Source organism: Lepisma saccharinum, chromosome 15 (assembly GCF_977018435.1).
Source record: "Lepisma saccharinum chromosome 15, izLepSacc3.1, whole genome shotgun sequence".
Taxonomy (NCBI): domain Eukaryota; kingdom Metazoa; phylum Arthropoda; class Insecta; order Zygentoma; family Lepismatidae; genus Lepisma; species Lepisma saccharinum.
Window position 1 is genome coordinate 22142339 of NC_139243.1, and position 17156 is coordinate 22159494.

The 17156-nt window shown below is 36.6% G+C and overlaps 1 protein-coding gene across 2 annotated transcripts in view; it reads right to left on the reverse strand.

Moving 5' to 3' along the window:
• Positions 1–15960, reverse strand: part of LOC145999421 (transcription factor SOX-10-like) — a 233364-nt gene extending 217404 nt beyond the window's left edge. For both annotated transcript variants that reach the window (XM_083136377.1, XM_083136376.1), the window contains exon 1: positions 15403–15960. In XM_083136377.1, the coding sequence (XP_082992503.1) occupies positions 15403–15514 (112 nt within the window). In that variant the 5' untranslated portion in view covers positions 15515–15960. The remainder of the gene's footprint in view (positions 1–15402) is intronic.
• Between the last annotated feature and the right edge of the window lie 1196 nt (positions 15961–17156).

Here is a 17156-nt window from a genome sequence, read left to right on the forward strand (position 1 = left end):
TAAGCAGAGGCACAATGAAAGAGAATAAAACAGAGCAGGAACAAAGAGAAAAAGAATAAAATCAAAAGTGAAGGTAAAAGAAATAAAGAAGTGAAACAGGTAAGAGAATAAAAACGAAAAAAGTGAAAACAAAAACGAACGGAAGATAGAAAGAAAACGAAAGAAAAAGAATAAAACAGAGGAATGATAAAGAAAGAAAGAACAGAGGAAGAACGAAGAGAAAAAAGAGTAAAATCAGAAGGAAAGTTAAAAGAAAGGAAGAAGTAAAACAGAGAAAGAGGATAAAAAGATAAAGAAAAGACAAAAGAAAGAGAAGGAAACAGAGGAAGCAAGAAAGAGAATAAAATAACGGAAGAAAGTGGAAACAAAAGATGAAAGATAGAAAGAAGAACGAAAGAAAGGAAGAGAATAAAACAGAGGAAGAATAAAAGATAAAAAGAAAAAACAGAATATAACGGAGGAAGAACGAAAGACACAGTGAAATGGTGTAAGAATGAAATCTGGAAGGAAAAGAAAGGAAGAGGAAAGGTAGAACGAAAAAAGGAAAAGAATAAAACAGAGGAAGAATATAAGATACAAAGAAAGAAACATAATAAAACAGAGGAAGATCGAAAGACAAAGTAAAATGGGGTAAGAATGAAATCTGGAAGAAAAAGAAAGGAAGAGGAAAGGTAGAACGAAAAAAGGAAAAGAATAAAACAGAGGAAGAATATAAGATACAAAGAAAGCAACATAATAAAACAGAGGAAGAACGAAAGACAAAGTAAAATGGGGTAAGAATGAAATATGGAAGGAATGAAAGGAATAGGAAAGGTAAAAGAGATGAAATGCCATTAGAATTCACCTTAAAAAAATATTCTTCACTCCAGAACTCTCTTGAACACTTTAAACCTACAAAGTATCAACTGGAAGCGTTTCTATCTCTAGAATGACCCTCCAGTTTGGTCATTCTAGCCTTAACCTACCATAGAAACTAATATACAGTATGTATGTATGTACTGATTACTTCAGAAAGTACTGTGTGTGAAAACTTACTTGGTGAACTGGAAGATAGTATGAATGAAATTCTAAGTCTAATGCGATAATGATCTTAATCTGAATGTCAAATAAAGGGCCAAAAATGGATCTCGATCCAGTCGAACCGTTCGATACCTGTTGCTAAGAAACTACACAGACACAAAGATCAACTGTAGCTTCAGTGGACGAGCAGACTCACAATCTCGCCATCGAAGGTTCCAGCTTCTAGTCCTGGCTTGGGCATTTCTATGTGAGAGTATCTTTATCGATTTCGTCTAATCGTCATTCATCCTTGTCGTCGTAATCAGACTATATAAACAAAATAACGGTTATGGTGAAATTAACAACGGAACTTATAGAAATGAAATAGATTGATTGATTTGTTGTTTTAAGTCCACTTTATGCACATATAGGCTAATCGATACTGGGCCTACAGTTTAAAGTGGGATCCGAATCACTATGTGCCTCCACCGGGAATCGAACCCGGGAACAAGGCAACGACGTTAATGAAATAGACTTATCCTGTGTATCAGTCGTTGAAGTGTGAGAACTACATTATCTTTTTTGCAATTACTGAGCTCGGATTCTTATAGAGCGACTTATTTTTCCTTCGTATGTAGCCAAGGTAAAATTATTAATATCCGAGAATTGCAATGTTAGGAATTATACACATGAAATTATAAGAAAAACTCAATATGCTGAACAAGGCAGTAATTAATTTTATTATAAAACATAAACTAAACGTAACGTTTCAACCTTCTAGCAAGGTCTTCTTCAGACTCTGCACCAAGTACAAATGTAACAAGGTACAACACAGGACGATATATATACACAGACTATTAGAAAGTCCTGTTTTTGTACCTTGCTACTTTTGTACTTGGTGCAGAGTCTGAAGACGACCTTGCTAGAAGGTTGAAACGTTACGTTTAGTTTATGTTTTATAATAAAATAAATTACTGCCTTGTTCAGCATATTGAGTTTTTCATATCATGGAAACAAGGCTTAATGGTGTTATAATGAAATTATATTTCATGTGTGTCGCATATTTTCCGTTCGGAGTAAATATTTTACACATGAAATGCAGTATTTTACAAACCATTCCTTTAGAAATAATTGAATAATGCAGATATATTTGCGAAACGAACATTTAAAATATGATTTGTCCAAAAATTCCCTATTTTTTATATGATTGTGTCAGGCTATTTTCCTCATTCAATGAGAATATTCTTGCATATTGGCATATTGTAGAAATTTAAATGCATCTCTTGCCGGACCACACCAGGTTACTGAACTGTATCCAAAACTGTTCTGATTCCTCTCCTCAATTTATCACAATGATTAACTGTTTTTACTGATATTTAGCACACTGTAATTCTATTATTTCAAAGTAAACTCTTATAATAAAATAAATTTAAAAATTATGTATTTACTGTCGGGAATCGAATGAGGGGAAATTACTGAAGACTACGAAAATACAGTACACATTAAACATTTTAATATACTTACATATTTTTACATATTTCGGTGATTTTTCCTACGTTTTTATGTACACATTTCGATGTTTGGACTACATAAAAGTCCCGACCTTAGCAATTATAAGCAGTTTTCTACTAAGTGTCAGGGAGAATATGTGAAATATTCTCGTGATTGATTGAAAAATGTACCACTTTTATCTCACGATTGTGACGTACATTTTTTAAAGAGAAAGCGGGAATTTTATTCTGTAAAGAGGATTACTTTCTGAATATGTACCAACATGATTTACAAATTGCATTTTTGTTTCAAAACAGTATTGTAAATATATTTTGTGTGCCTTGTGTACGCACGGAGACGGCGTGTGTACATTGTTTTAATCTTGTTGATATATTTCCTCTCAATTCCATCTGTTTCAATACAGAGTCTATCACTATACTAAACAGAGTTGCAGATAAGGGATCACCTTTCTTGACTCCACCTTCTATTTCGAATTCTTCACTCAGTTCCCTGTTTATTTTGACTCTTCCTTTATTGTTGGTTAAGGTAAACATAATTTGAAGTCTTCAAATATATTTGTCTATCTTGATGCTTAGTGAAATGTTTCCCTTTTATGAAATCTTCTGAAAATTTGACCTGCTTTACCGCAACAATTCTTACTTATTGTATGTGTTTATTATATATTAATTAGATATAATGAAAATAAAATACTAATGCAGGCATGAAAGTAAACCAAAAACAGATGCTCCGCAACTTCAAATTCACACAATTTCTATGTTTGAAAAATGTTGGTTTGGCATAATACGCCACTGAACGGAATGCACCAAATAACATTACTCGTATATACTGGATAACGTAGTTAATTCTTAAGTGCTGTTTCGGGAACTTTTGTTCTAGATCTTTACCAATAAATTAACAAGAAATGTGAATAACAGGAAAATGCATGTAAAGTAGTCTAATGATTCATAAGTTGCAAGGAAATGCATCAAATCGTTATTCTAGTAGATAAAAGCAATCCGGTGTGCCTCTTCAATCATCGTAACACTTATTTTCTATTGATGCATTAAAAATGCATCGAATAAGAAGTTTTGATCTGCGATCATGGCAGTATGTAATGGAAGGATTTAACGGGTTCACATTCCTCCTATTGGTTTACTAAACATTTTGCACTAATTGTCATCACCATCTCAAAATTGCTCAAAAACTACATTGGTTGAATAGATTTTGATATTAATATCACACGCACACAACAGTAGGTTTTTTAAAAATAAAAATAGATATGCTTAAATATAAAAACAATATTGTTATTTCTAATGTAATTAATGTAGGCCTATATAAAGCTAATGTTTATATTAAAATTGATTAGCAAGAAAATACATAATTTAAAATTGTTTATTAATAATAAATGAATAGTAACAATTAGATTATAACTATTAAAACCGTACCATTCTTGAGCTGCACAGGATGGCTACCCACCGGGAATTCTTTGAATTCCTGGAAGATGCGAATTATTGTTTCCGGGAATTGTGATTGAATTCTGCGTATATTTTTCTCCTTAGACGTGAAAAATTGCCGCTCTTATTAATCCAGATCTCATTGAATTTGTACATACGCCCTGAGACAAGTTTTTCGCAGTTCAGCTTTTACTTTTATCGACGAAAAAAGGAAAGCTGTGTGGAAAATATAACAGAATTCTCTCAATCCGTTTACTTTGGGAGTGTCCTTTGCAAAGCAACCTATCTGACAGACGGACTAGCTTGACTAGGTAAATTTGAGTTTAAATTTTTATACAATTTTTCGAATGTAAATATGTGAAATGTAAACTTCGCACTTAAAAATTGAATGTTTATATATATATACAGGGTGTTTCTAAAGGTCGTTTACAACGCTTGGGAGGTGATTCCTCACACGAAAACAAGCAAAAAGTCTAAGTTCCATTTTTACGACTGAGGCTTCGTTTCCGAGATAGGAGCCTCGCAAAAGATGACAAAGTGAACGTCACACCTAACTGGGACGAATACTATCACAGATAGAGAGGCGGTTCCAAGGGAATCATAAAGGAATCGTATGTGCTCAGTCCGGAAGTCACTATGAAAAGTTCACTGCAAGCATGCGCAATGGAGTCCTCAAAGGAATTGGGGATTTCCAGCAAGAACAATGCATGGAAAGGGTATGTAACGCAGCAAGAAGGACCGTGACAACGAGAAATGCGTTAAAGACAACACATCCCGTTCACTGCCGTTCACTTCTACGCAGAGATGACAGCGATGAATCAAGGATTGTCGAGTACGGGCAAACAAGCCAGGTGTATCTGCTACCGTCGCGGCGGCGACGTTGATGCGAGCAACGAAGTCCTCAGCTGATGTGATAGGTGTGTCGTATACGAGGGTTTTCATTTCTTCCCAGAAGAAAAAATCGAGAGGGTTGAGATCTGGCGACCTCGGTGGCCAAGGCACAGGCTCATTCCTACCAATGAACCTATTGCGAAACACATCATACAGGAAATGTACTACATTACGATCGAAATGAACTGGTGCCCCATCGTGTTGGTACCACATTTCTTGCCGCAGTGCAAAAGGTACAGTCTCCAACAGTTTCGGCAGAACCTCACTAAGAAATGCATGATACGTGCGACCATTCAGGCGAACAGGGAGAATGTATGGTCCAATTAAATTATCATGTACTATCCCGCATCACACATTCACTGAAAACTTGTGCTGGTGATGGGCCACAAAAAGTGCATGTGGGTTGTCAAAGTCCCAGACATGACTGTTTCTACTAATGAAGACATCCATCCTGGTGCAAATGGCTTCATCTGTCCACAATACCTTTGCCCCGAAGTGAGGGTTTGTGTCCAGCTGATGCAACAGCCATTGGCAAAATTCCATACGAGGGCGAAAGTCACGAGGTAACAGTTCTTGTACTTTCTGCAGTGTAAAAGGGTACATTCCTTCCTCTGACAACATTCGCCAAACATTCACATCAGACGTGTTTCGTGCCCGAGCGAGTGCCAGGATGTTCTGCGACCGCTGTTAACACATCTTCTGCAAACTGACGTGTGCGTACACTTCGGGGTCTTCCAACTTCTTGTCGCGGTGGTAACACCGACCCTGTTTCACGCAGTCGATTGCCCACTACCTGAAAGAAGGCGCGAGACGGTAAACGTCTATGTGGAAAGCGTTCTCCATAAAGACGCCTCGCCTCACGGCTATTACCACGTGCCTCCCCATACATGGGATGCATGTCTGCTAGCTGCTGGGTCGTATACGCAGCCATCTGTGTAATAGGGAGCTGGAACTGCAAAGTATCGTTTTTGTTCAACACTGGCACACTGCGCAAATTGGCCGTATCACAGTACGAACACCACAGACCAATTGTTGCGATACTTGACTTGCCCACTCCACCACATCAACTTTCAATACAACATACTAGTACTCTTCAATGCGTATGACAAATTAGAGCGAACTGCTGATCATATCCCAGCACCTGGAACACGTCTGGCACGACTGAAAGTGACACGCACTGTCTGTGCGTAAGACATTGTACCATTTGTTGTTTGTTGAGCGTGTGGGGAGGGGGTATTACGTAGTTGTCGCGTGCCCGACCCTGTGGCCGAGTGGTTAGCACATCGCGCTGCGACGCCAAGGGTCCCGGGTTCGAATCCCGGTCGGGTATGGTTGTTTGTGAATGTCCATTTTCATCCATTTCATCATTTCATCTCTCATCCCCATCTTCGCAAATTAGCCAAGAGGCACAAAACGCGAAGTAAAATAAACTAAATCAATCAATCAATCAATCAATTGTAGTTGTCGCGTGTAAAAATACACGTTGTCGCAATCATCTGATATTGTGTTTTTATTTCCCTCCTCCTGGTGGAGTAATGTGTCTCTCGTATGGCACATGACAAGATTCGTTCATTCCTCGCGTGTAACTGGGGTATGCAACCGTGCTCAACTTTTCCGATTTTGTATTCCGTGCTCATGTTTTGATGTTTGAGGTCGGGATGTGTTGTCTTTAACGCATTTCTCGTTGTCACGGTCCTTCTTGCTGCGTTACATACCCTTTCCATGCATTGTTCTTTCTGGAAATCCCCAATTCCTTTGAGGACTCCATTGCGCATGCGTGCAGTGAACTTTTCATAGTGACTTCCGGACTAAGCACATACGATTCCTTTATGATTCCCTTGGAACCGCCTCTCTATCTGTGATAGTATTCGTCCCAGTTAAGTGTGACGTTCACTTTGTCACCTTTTGCGAGGCTCCTATCTCGGAAACGAAGCCTCAGTCGTAAAAATGGAACTTAGACTTTTTGCTTGTTTTCGTGTGAGGAATCACCTCCCAAGCGTTGTAAACGACCTTTAGAAACACCCTGTATATAGTTTAATTGAATTGAATTGGAATTTTTGGATACGTTCGAATCACAAAGTCCCTTATATTGTTAATACGTATAATTGTGTGTGAATGTGTGTTGGTGGTAAGAGGCAATAATACGTAAGGTTGAAATAGAGAAAACATCTGCTTGTACCCTTGGATTGTTGAAAAGTGTGTCTTGAAAACCCGGAATAATTCTTGAATTTTATCATGGTTCTAGGGTTGCAACCGTGCAGCTGTAAGTTGAATTCCATCCATTATTTCTGTAGGTATACGTCCATATCTGCGATGAACCAAGAAAATAACAACGACACGACGGTTACATCTAGGGCTCGGGACTTTATGTTATAACATATTTTTTATTTGGCATCAGATCTGATGAAAATCAGTCGAAATAGACAAACTTGATAAGGCATATTTTGACATATTTTACCAATTTCGTGTTTTTAACAACATATTTCTTCAATTTTCTCGTAATAAGACATATTTCTGCATAATTTCGTAATTGTCTTGCATATAATCAGTTATTTTATAATTTATTTATTTTTATTTTATAATTCGTACCTTTAGCACAACGGATAGTTCATATTATCGATGGCAGGATAAGGAAATTACGAACGAAGAAATTAAAGCAGATGTCATCTTCTTACCAACTAGTACAGAACAAAAAATATCCCCTTTTTTATAGCGAGCTGCCAATTATCCTTTACTTTCCACAAAGGTGTAAATCTGACATAATAGCAAATAACATTTTGGATAATTGCAGTGAACCTCACAATATATTGTCAGTATTTTCCCACTACATTATATGGTTAAAGGGATTCTGACTTCATTTAATACGCTGGAAGATACTGACATCCCGTATAATGAGACATTCGAAAGTACTGTTGTGCATATTTTTGGGGATACTTCTGACATATTTTTTTAATTTTTCATGACATATTTTTCCATATTTATAACATAATTACATACATATTTTAAAGTTTTATAGGACATAAAGTCCCGTGCCCTAGATCAATTGATGCATATGACGCAGTTTCATTTTTCTCTGCATCCGTACAAACATCGCACATTACGCATAAACAGACGCATGTAGGCATAGAAATGAGAAGCAGACAAAAATAAAATGTCGTAACAAACAAGTAACAAAGTCTAATATAACCGGGTATTGTTCTGATCAGTTAATAGAGTCAAACAATTAACATTTACCAGCGGCACTGCTGAAGTCTATTCTTATCGCAGAAACAACTATAAATATATAATATTTGTGGAACAACATATCAGTCTGCTCGAATGCTGGTTATCTCGTTTGAAGTACGTACTTAAGAACCTTAAGGAACTACAAATGTAAATGTTTGTGTAATGAATCTAATCTTTATATTCAATTAACTGTTGATATATCACCTTCTGTTTGGGACCGGAGAAGTATATCATGGTTACATAGTAAACAAAGCTCCAAATTGTTTTCTTATAGGATAAAATTCAACCTTGAAAAACTTATCAAAATTAATTTATTAATAGCATGTTTTATATATTGCAGTTTCTAGTAGAAACTGAAATTCAGATAATGTACAAGGAGGAAGGGAATTTTGATACTAGTGGAAATTGAAAAAGTTTCGTTGTTATTTCTTTCGCGCAGAAGGAAATTTTAAGGTTCTATCTCCGTAAAGAGAATAGAAGAAACAATTTAGAAATTTCGGGGGAAAACCAGGTAACTCAATTTTCATCAAACTCGCAAAATGAAATTACAAAACGTTACTGAACATGTAAATAAAAATGTACAAAAAAGCATATGATTTGACGAATGAACGTTTCAAATGTATGAAAGGAAAGAAAACATGTTGTAAAGTCCAGTACAGCATCACCACTACTTTGCTTACGACAGAAAATTGACTTGGCTGTTTTTTTCCCCATAACCTTTCAAATGTTAACGAATTTTCTTGTGTTTCGGATCTGTAAAGTTCTCTAGCTATAACCACAGTGAGATACACGTTTAGTTTAATTTCTGAAACTTTGAAATTGTCATTCAACATTAAGACTGAATTTATACCTTGTTCACGAACGTACCTAATTGTTTTATTGAGCTGTCCCAATATACAATACATAATAATATATGAAATATATTTTCTTAGTATAGGCAGGATGCCGCCAGCGTCCATGCTTAGAAAAACCTCCTTTACAACAAGATGGAGAATAAAATTATATTTTTTGGAAAAAATCTTTCTTTGGCTGAGGTCTGTAGACGGAAAATTTTGACAATAACGCACGGTAAATACACAGAATGAATATAATCTAGATATTTTATATCTAGATAAATATTCGGTATCATTCTTGGATCACTGTTATCTACAGAAAGCCGAAAGATACTACACATTATCTTGTTCACAATGATAGCACCAAGGGGGAACAATAGTGAGCTCTGGGTGTGGCCTAACCTGCCAAAAATGCAGCAAGTCAATTACATAGATTATATAGACATAATATTATATATATTATGTAGATAAGGATGATTCTGATGGGAATCCTTTGAAGATTCGAACGCAGGATGTCTGGTTTCGGAGCGCGCTCTACTAATTTCTGGATCATGGAGCTCTCCAGTACAATATTACATATTTATGATTGACATATTAAACTTTAAATTGTTTATAATATTTAATTATTACTGTATCTTGTGAAATGTCGAAGCTAAAACTTAACACATTTTCAATGCAGTTTTGAATTTGTATATTTCTTTCCTGCAATATTTAAACCTCATCTTATTGATTAATTAATTCTTGTTTGGAGCACATATTATCAAAGTAAATATCTAAATACATTATTTTTAAAACGTGGCCCATTCAAATCTTTGACAGTCATTCAGTGAACTGAAAAATCTGCCACCGTCACTGTTTAACTATGTATTCAAGTACAAAACATTATCCGAAGAGTTGAATATACTTAGGTATAGTCATTCGAAAGTGTTGCACAATACAGGCGAGAAAATCTATATTTCAGGACTCTAAATTTTAACATCAAAAGTGTATTTCTTAAAATTCAAATATACCAATCTAATATAAAATGTATTCAATATAAGCAGTGATGTGCGTCTACGCGTAAACAAAGATAGTCTACATTCTACACGTAGACAATTTTATACACGTAGATTACGTAATCTATGTAAACAACATGGCCAAAGGTGATAACTTAGCAAAGGACACCGTGGAATTAAAAGAAAATTATACTGCGTATCAGTTGCTGATGTGTGAAAAGAACTTTTCATGCTCTTTCTTTTAAATTCGAACAATTTCTCACCTAGGAAGAAACCTAATACAGGAAATATTCTAGTGTTTTATGGGAAAAGACCACTCTTGGCTCACGACTGCCATCTGTTGTTGTTGTTTTTTGCATACTATTTATCTTCTTCCATAGTTGATGATGGAAGAGAAGAGAAATTTTGTTGTAAATAGGATTCTTTTCAGTTCGTTAGGAACCAATATAGTTGAAAATGTCACTTTCCTTTCATGAAAGCCTTGAAAATTAATTTTAATGCAATTTAGATTGCCTACGTAGTCTATGTAAACTACAAGTCAATGTAATCTACGCGTAGATTACGTGTAGACAACGTATGTAGACGTAAACTTATAGTCTACGGCACATCACTGAATATAAGTACTGATAAATAAGTTAAAGCATCTGGAATATAGATAATATGAATGTACACATGTAATCAATTGAACGCCATACAAACGTAGATCATTGATAACGTTCAGATCATCCTATGCAAAGAAAAAGCGTTAGTTTAAAATGTTTGTACAATTAAAGTCATACATTTTGCTTGCATTGTGTACGTTAACTTTCTGCTTTGTAACTATTGTTTTATAGGCATAAAATCACTGCTTTTGGTTACGTTTAAAAATATGTTGGTTCCATTGGCGTATTTAAAGGGGGAGTCAACGTGTCCAACCCCGCCCCCCTTTTGGTTCAGTAAAATTACTAGATTCCCTGTTCTATCCGCTTGTTCATAAAAATTTCTTCGGACTTATTATATTCTCCTAAATTAGGACGGGATACGGATGGGAAGGAAATTACGTAAATCCACACACCAGATGGTACTGCAGACCAAATGTCTGCAATTTTCTGATAGTTTCGTAATTTCTGCGATAGGCAACTGCATTTGGACTGTCAAAACAGTTATATATTTTTTCCCCCTCGAGTCTTCTTAAAGGAATTTGGTTCTTAAAAACGCAGTGCAAGATAACCAGGGAAACGCCGTAACATTCTCAAGTTATTTGACACAAGATGAACAAGAAAGTATCAATACGAAGTAGAGGGACTTGTGGAATTGTATCACTAATTGTGGAAACTTTACGGACGTTACAATTTACTAGTAGAAGAGAAATATTTCACCAAGCTCTTCAGTTTCTTCACTGTGTAACCTGTGGGGAGTTTGAAATATCTCCACTTGTTCTAAGCAAATTGTTTTCATACAGTGCAAGATTATGTTGTGCACCTCAAAAGGTGGACTGTTCAGTACTGTGAACATGTCAGTATTCTAATAGAGATATTTAAAAAAAAACTAAGAGAGAGTTCTGAGAACTTCAAGGAAATTTAATCCAAAGCAGAGAAACTACTTAAATACTATGATGATTAAATGAAAAAACTTAGAACACCCAGCCGTCAAATCTGAGGGAACAATGCAGGCAGCTGCTGAGAGCACAAAAGAATATTACAAAGTAAACCTTCGTTGTCTATTTTTGGACCATTTTGTAGTAGAATTGAACTCACGTTTCTCTGAACACAGTCAACACATTGCAAAATTGCAACAACTTATTCCAAAAATGTGAAATGGCTATCCCTCATTCATTGGAACAGTGTGTCAAAATGTTGGATGGCCTAGTTGATAGATTGGATTTTGATAGCCTGATCATACCTAGGCCTGCTATACGTCCCGGATTTTCCGGGACAATCCCGGAATGATATCATTTGTCCTGGTGTCCCGAATAGTTTCTTGGGGATGCACAAATGTCCTGGAATCGGGTGGGAAAGAAGAAATGATTAAGACTATACTTTCCTCAACTTTATTTATATTTAAATGCGTAATATAAAAATGCTAATTTTACTAAACAATCTAACTGTTCATTGAACCGCTCCCTCTCGATAATACAAGAGTTATCGAGTTACAAGAAGATGCTGCAAAGATATTTGACTTCACGATAGCGCCGCCGTCTGTTATAGCAGCACTGAATTTCAGTTGCAAATCTCTTCCATTGCATAGCAAGCTATTTACTGTAAACAGTCATTGCTTGGGTGCCCGCATTGTTCAGTCCACAGTTTTCAAATAAAGTTTCGACATTGTGAGATAGCAGCTTAGTTCATTATTGCACGGAAAAGGAATTTCAAGGTTAATGATATACTTCGAAGTGGATTACTGTTTCCTTTTAAGAAGTGTAAAGAATATTATAATGGATATGTACATACACATAACTTTGTCTGGTCCAGTACCCCCCTCCTCACCGCTCCCCAACAAGCTTCCGGTCAGCAGTGTCCCGGATTTTCACTTAAGAAATACAGCAACCCTAATCATACCAAATGTTGAACCCCCCTCCCCCTTACGTGAACTATATATGCGCCCTTGCTAGGCTCCACTCTTCAAACCTTTATTTCAAAATCAGAACATGGATGTCATATAAATTGCTGTTGTTACAAACCTAGTTTATACATATCCTTCTCAAGAGAAAATTGTTATAAATTGCACAAAAATTAAAGTACAGAAAAGTCCTTTATAGTTTCATCTACTGTACTATATGTACTCTTCAATTCTATTATAGAGTGTTCATATGGGTTTCTAAAACTTTTATGTTCAGATTGTTTTTTTTACATTCGTTAGACGTCTTTACTGATTATACTGTAACATTAACGCATAGGTCTGCAGCAATGTTCGGTAAAATGACTGCCTTGGCCTTGTACTTATGGAGTTGTGATTGTGTGTGTAGCGCAAATCATGTATAAAAGCGAAAAAAAAATGTAGTTGTTTTGTAATTAAATTCAGTTTCCCAAGTTATATTATCGAAATATAGAAATAAAATGGTTGTCAGATACAGTTACATTTATTAAAAGTTGCCATTGTGAGATATGAACACAACGGAAACAGTATTTGAAAATATTTCAGTTTAATTATTGATTGCATCAAAATTATAATATCAGAAAGAAAAGGAAATTGGATACTCTATCCACACTATGAGGATCTTAAAGGCTCCAAGTAATTGAAAACAATAAAATATAATTTGAATATCAAATGTTTTGGGAGCGTGTAAGAGGTGTCCTGGAAATTTTTTGTGGGGGATCAACTTGTTATTGATTTTTAGTTTTATTTGCAATTTTTATAATTTAGAATGAGTTCAAGTTGCGAGAGATATTTATGTCTGTTGGACACCATCGACCTAAGTGATATTGGAGAAGGAGAGTTCGAAGGAAAACAAGAATCAGCACAGTAATCTCTTTGAACAACCGCTTTTTTGGAACTTTCCAAATGTGCAGGTATTGTACTGTATAAAATTCTGATCGCCATACCAGTGACAAGTTGCTCTGCAGAACGCACAAGGAGTGTCATAAGAATGAAAATAGACTACGTCCGTATATGGCTGCTGGGTGGTGCAATATATCAATTCCATCCTGCGAGTCCGAAATTTTAAAAGTGGTGCAAAATGAAGAAATTATCAATAAGTTTGCTGAAACAACTTTGTAGCGTCAGAAGTTATCATCATTTATGTAAAACGTTATTTCCATCAATGTCAAAGTGTACAATATACATGTAAATTTCTATATTGTAAACAATACATAAAGTAAATATATATCGCTTAAATATGTCTGCATATTGTTCAGCAAATTTTGTCTGACCAAAATAATTTCAGTAAATTATACGGCATAAAGGGGGGGAATGTTCTACTTTTGGGGGGGTGGCACCCCTGCCTCCAGTAGCTGCATTCTTGCAAGCCAACGAGGCTCTGGCGTCCGGAACAACATCCATTACAAACCTATGTGGGGTCGTGTTGTTCTGTGTTTTTTACAGCCTCAGGTTTTAACAATATATGAAATTTTATCCTCAGAGATTGTATAGTTTTTGTTCCTTCTAAGGAATCTATGACTGTATTAGTTTTAAAAACTCAGTTCTTAACATAGATATTTTACTTTCTTGTAAAGATGTCCTGTCGTCAATTTTGTTTTAGAAGGAGCTTATCCCCGTTTTGCGTGACAGACAAAAATAGCCTACGTACTTGCCCAGCCAGGCAATCAAATGTTTTCAGCGCCAGGGGTCTCGGGTTCGAATCCCGCCCTGGGCATGGATGTTTGTGAGTGCCATTCATCAATTTCATTATGTCATCACTCGTCCCCATCTTCGCAAATTAGCCAAAAGTGGCACAAAAAGCGAAGTAAAATAAAGCAAATCAATCAAAAAATGTTTTCAGATGTAATTTGCCAAGCATAAAGCTACCGATTCATTTATTTGTGGTATATATTCGGTTAAATTAATTAAAATGTAGATATACACTTATTGTTTAAATGCAAAGCACCTTCTGTGCATATTTTCTACTGAGTTATGCGTTTTCGTATCTTGTGAGATTTTAGTACCGAGAAATGTAAGGTAGAAGAACAGCAGTGACAAGTGATGTAGCTTCCTGAATGTACCCAAAAATGATATGATGTGATCCAAGAAACTAAGAGATCTGGAAAAATTGGTCTGGATTTTCAAAGAATGTTTGTGCTCGTGAAATATTTCATAAGTGAAGTTTTCAGCCAGTTTTCTGCCAAGAAATTTCATACTACGGGATTAAAAAGAAAATTCATTCTTATTATTCTTTTTTTTGGAGATTTTACGAACAAGAAAATCATATTTTTGAAGAAAAAGAAACAACTCTAAGACCTAAGTATAGCTTCTTGGAGCATTGGCGTATATATGGGGAGGAGGGAGCTGATGGGGTCACAGCCCGTCCCGAAATTTTGAGAAATCAAAATTTTCAAATGTAAGCAGTAAAAAAACTCGTGAGAAACCAAAGTGTTAAATGCAAATTTCCCTTAAAATTAACCCCGATTGCTATTTTTGTCTTTGAACAACTTTTTAAAACTAAGGTTAAAACAAAATCTTTTTAGTGTCGCTCCTAGATCACAACTATATAATGTCAACACCACCTCCGCTAGTGTCTTGGACAGATCCATGTTCCATTACTCTTGCGTGAGGATATGCTATTTCCTATTTTTATCACTAAGAAACTTTAACGCCAAGACAACACGCAAGAAACATTTTTCCGCTCTTGGATAATCATCACAGACGGCCGCCAGGTAGTGATTCAAGAAGTCAAAATAAAAAAGTCTCTCTTTCAAAGGTGGATCATTCTTCACAGCACCTTTTTATCGCTGTCGACATTGTAATACTCTTCTAAATTATCATTTACAGACATTCATTGTATAAATATCCTACAATTCCCTAGGATACTGTAACTAAATATTTTCTAGCAGTAACATTGGGAAACGTTTAAGGATTTACACAGAAAAGATGACACCTTACCTTCAAGTAGTTTTCCAACTGCTTCATCCAAAGCTGCACTTTCCTTATCAGATGACGTCACCACATCAGATTTTTCCGCTGCTCCCTCACTCTCCTGACCATTCTTGAACATTGTTGTCGCTGATTGTTGACGTAGTTGCCAATCAAAAGAACAAAAGAAGGCACAACACTACACTAGAAGCTGACATGTCACGGCATGACCACAAGTCGACTCACTGAAGTTTACACGTCGTGTTCATGGTTGTTATCGGAGTCGTATTTCAGTGCAAGGCTCTATCTGCTCTATCAAATAGGAAGTACCGGGGGCTGTTCAGTCTGTCTGAGATGAATATTTAGTTGGACATGTCCTGGCATGGAAGTTGGGTGTCGTAACGTGTTTGAAACATTGTCACACGAATTTTGATTGAGATCTTGTGCACTGTTTTAGATTTCAAATTGTCAATGCGAAGTTGACATAATCGTGTTCTCATGCACCAGGAGCGTTGTCGCACTTTTACCGTCAAAATCAACAAGATGGGGGAGGGGCTACCGTGGTTTACGTATTTGCTCTACGTCCAGTAGCCTCCAGTATGTGAAGACACACGGCACATACACATACACGCGCGCACACGAACACTCACGACTCGAACGCCTGCGCTCTCGGCAAATCCCTCGACGACTGAGCCGAAAATCGCGTCGCGTCGCGTCGCGGTGTCCTCAAGTTCGCGCTGCCGTCACCAGAGGAGTAGGAATCACCGGACAACGTCGATCCGTGTGTCTCTCCCACACATCGAGAAATAACACTGCACGGGCGGTTTTTCCTCTCTACCCCCCTCCCCCTCCACCTCGTGGAAGACAAGACAACACGGTCTTTTATAAGAACCAGCCATTCGCTATTGCTCCTTCCGACTTCCCGTGCACCGCTCCCCCCCCCCTTAAACCAGGAATCAAAGGCTTCTATTGTGCTGTCTTTAAAACCAAAGAGGAGAGCGGGAATTAAAGGTGTGTGTGTGTGTATATGTGTGCGTGTGCTAGGCGGGGAAACGTTTTGGAGGTGGGGGGCGGTGAGGGGGAACCTGCCAAATGAATCGTAAGTATCCTTGTTAACCAACCCTTCCAGCAATACCCATTTAAAGACAACAGAAGAGATGAAATGAAGAGTTCTCTATTTAGAAACGAAGCCAGGTATATTTTGATGAATGCATCAGCGCTCGGCTAACCTGCGTGTCGGAATGGTTTGCGCACCGCGTTACGACGCCAAGAGTCCTGGGTTGGAATCCCAGCCGCGTATTTACAAACCCTGTGCTGCAGAACCAGAGGTAAACACTTTCTTATTGGCTGTGTGAACCGGAAGTGTTTATGTTCCGTGTCCATTGTTCCTTGCTTCTTCATTTACAGCAAAAGTATGGAAAAATTAGACTCGTGATTATATAGTAATAAAGCTTGTAAACAGATTGTCAAAATTATGTTAAGGAATATACGTTTATATAATAAAATATAATGATTAAAATGCTATACGTTGGATATACATAATTTTCTCAATAGTCATTGGTAGTTACAATGTTTGCACTGATGTGACTTAAATAGAAAAATCATTCACTTCAAGAAGAGTTCTAATTTCTGTCTTCTAAAACATTAATTTAAATAATTTTGCTAAGAAATGAACCTTATTGTAAATGGGTTTCTTATCTTGTTGGGATGGATATCTGAAATCTACACTGTTAATTTGAACACTGCCATCTAGCGTTAACTGGAAGGAACGCTTCATCAACTTC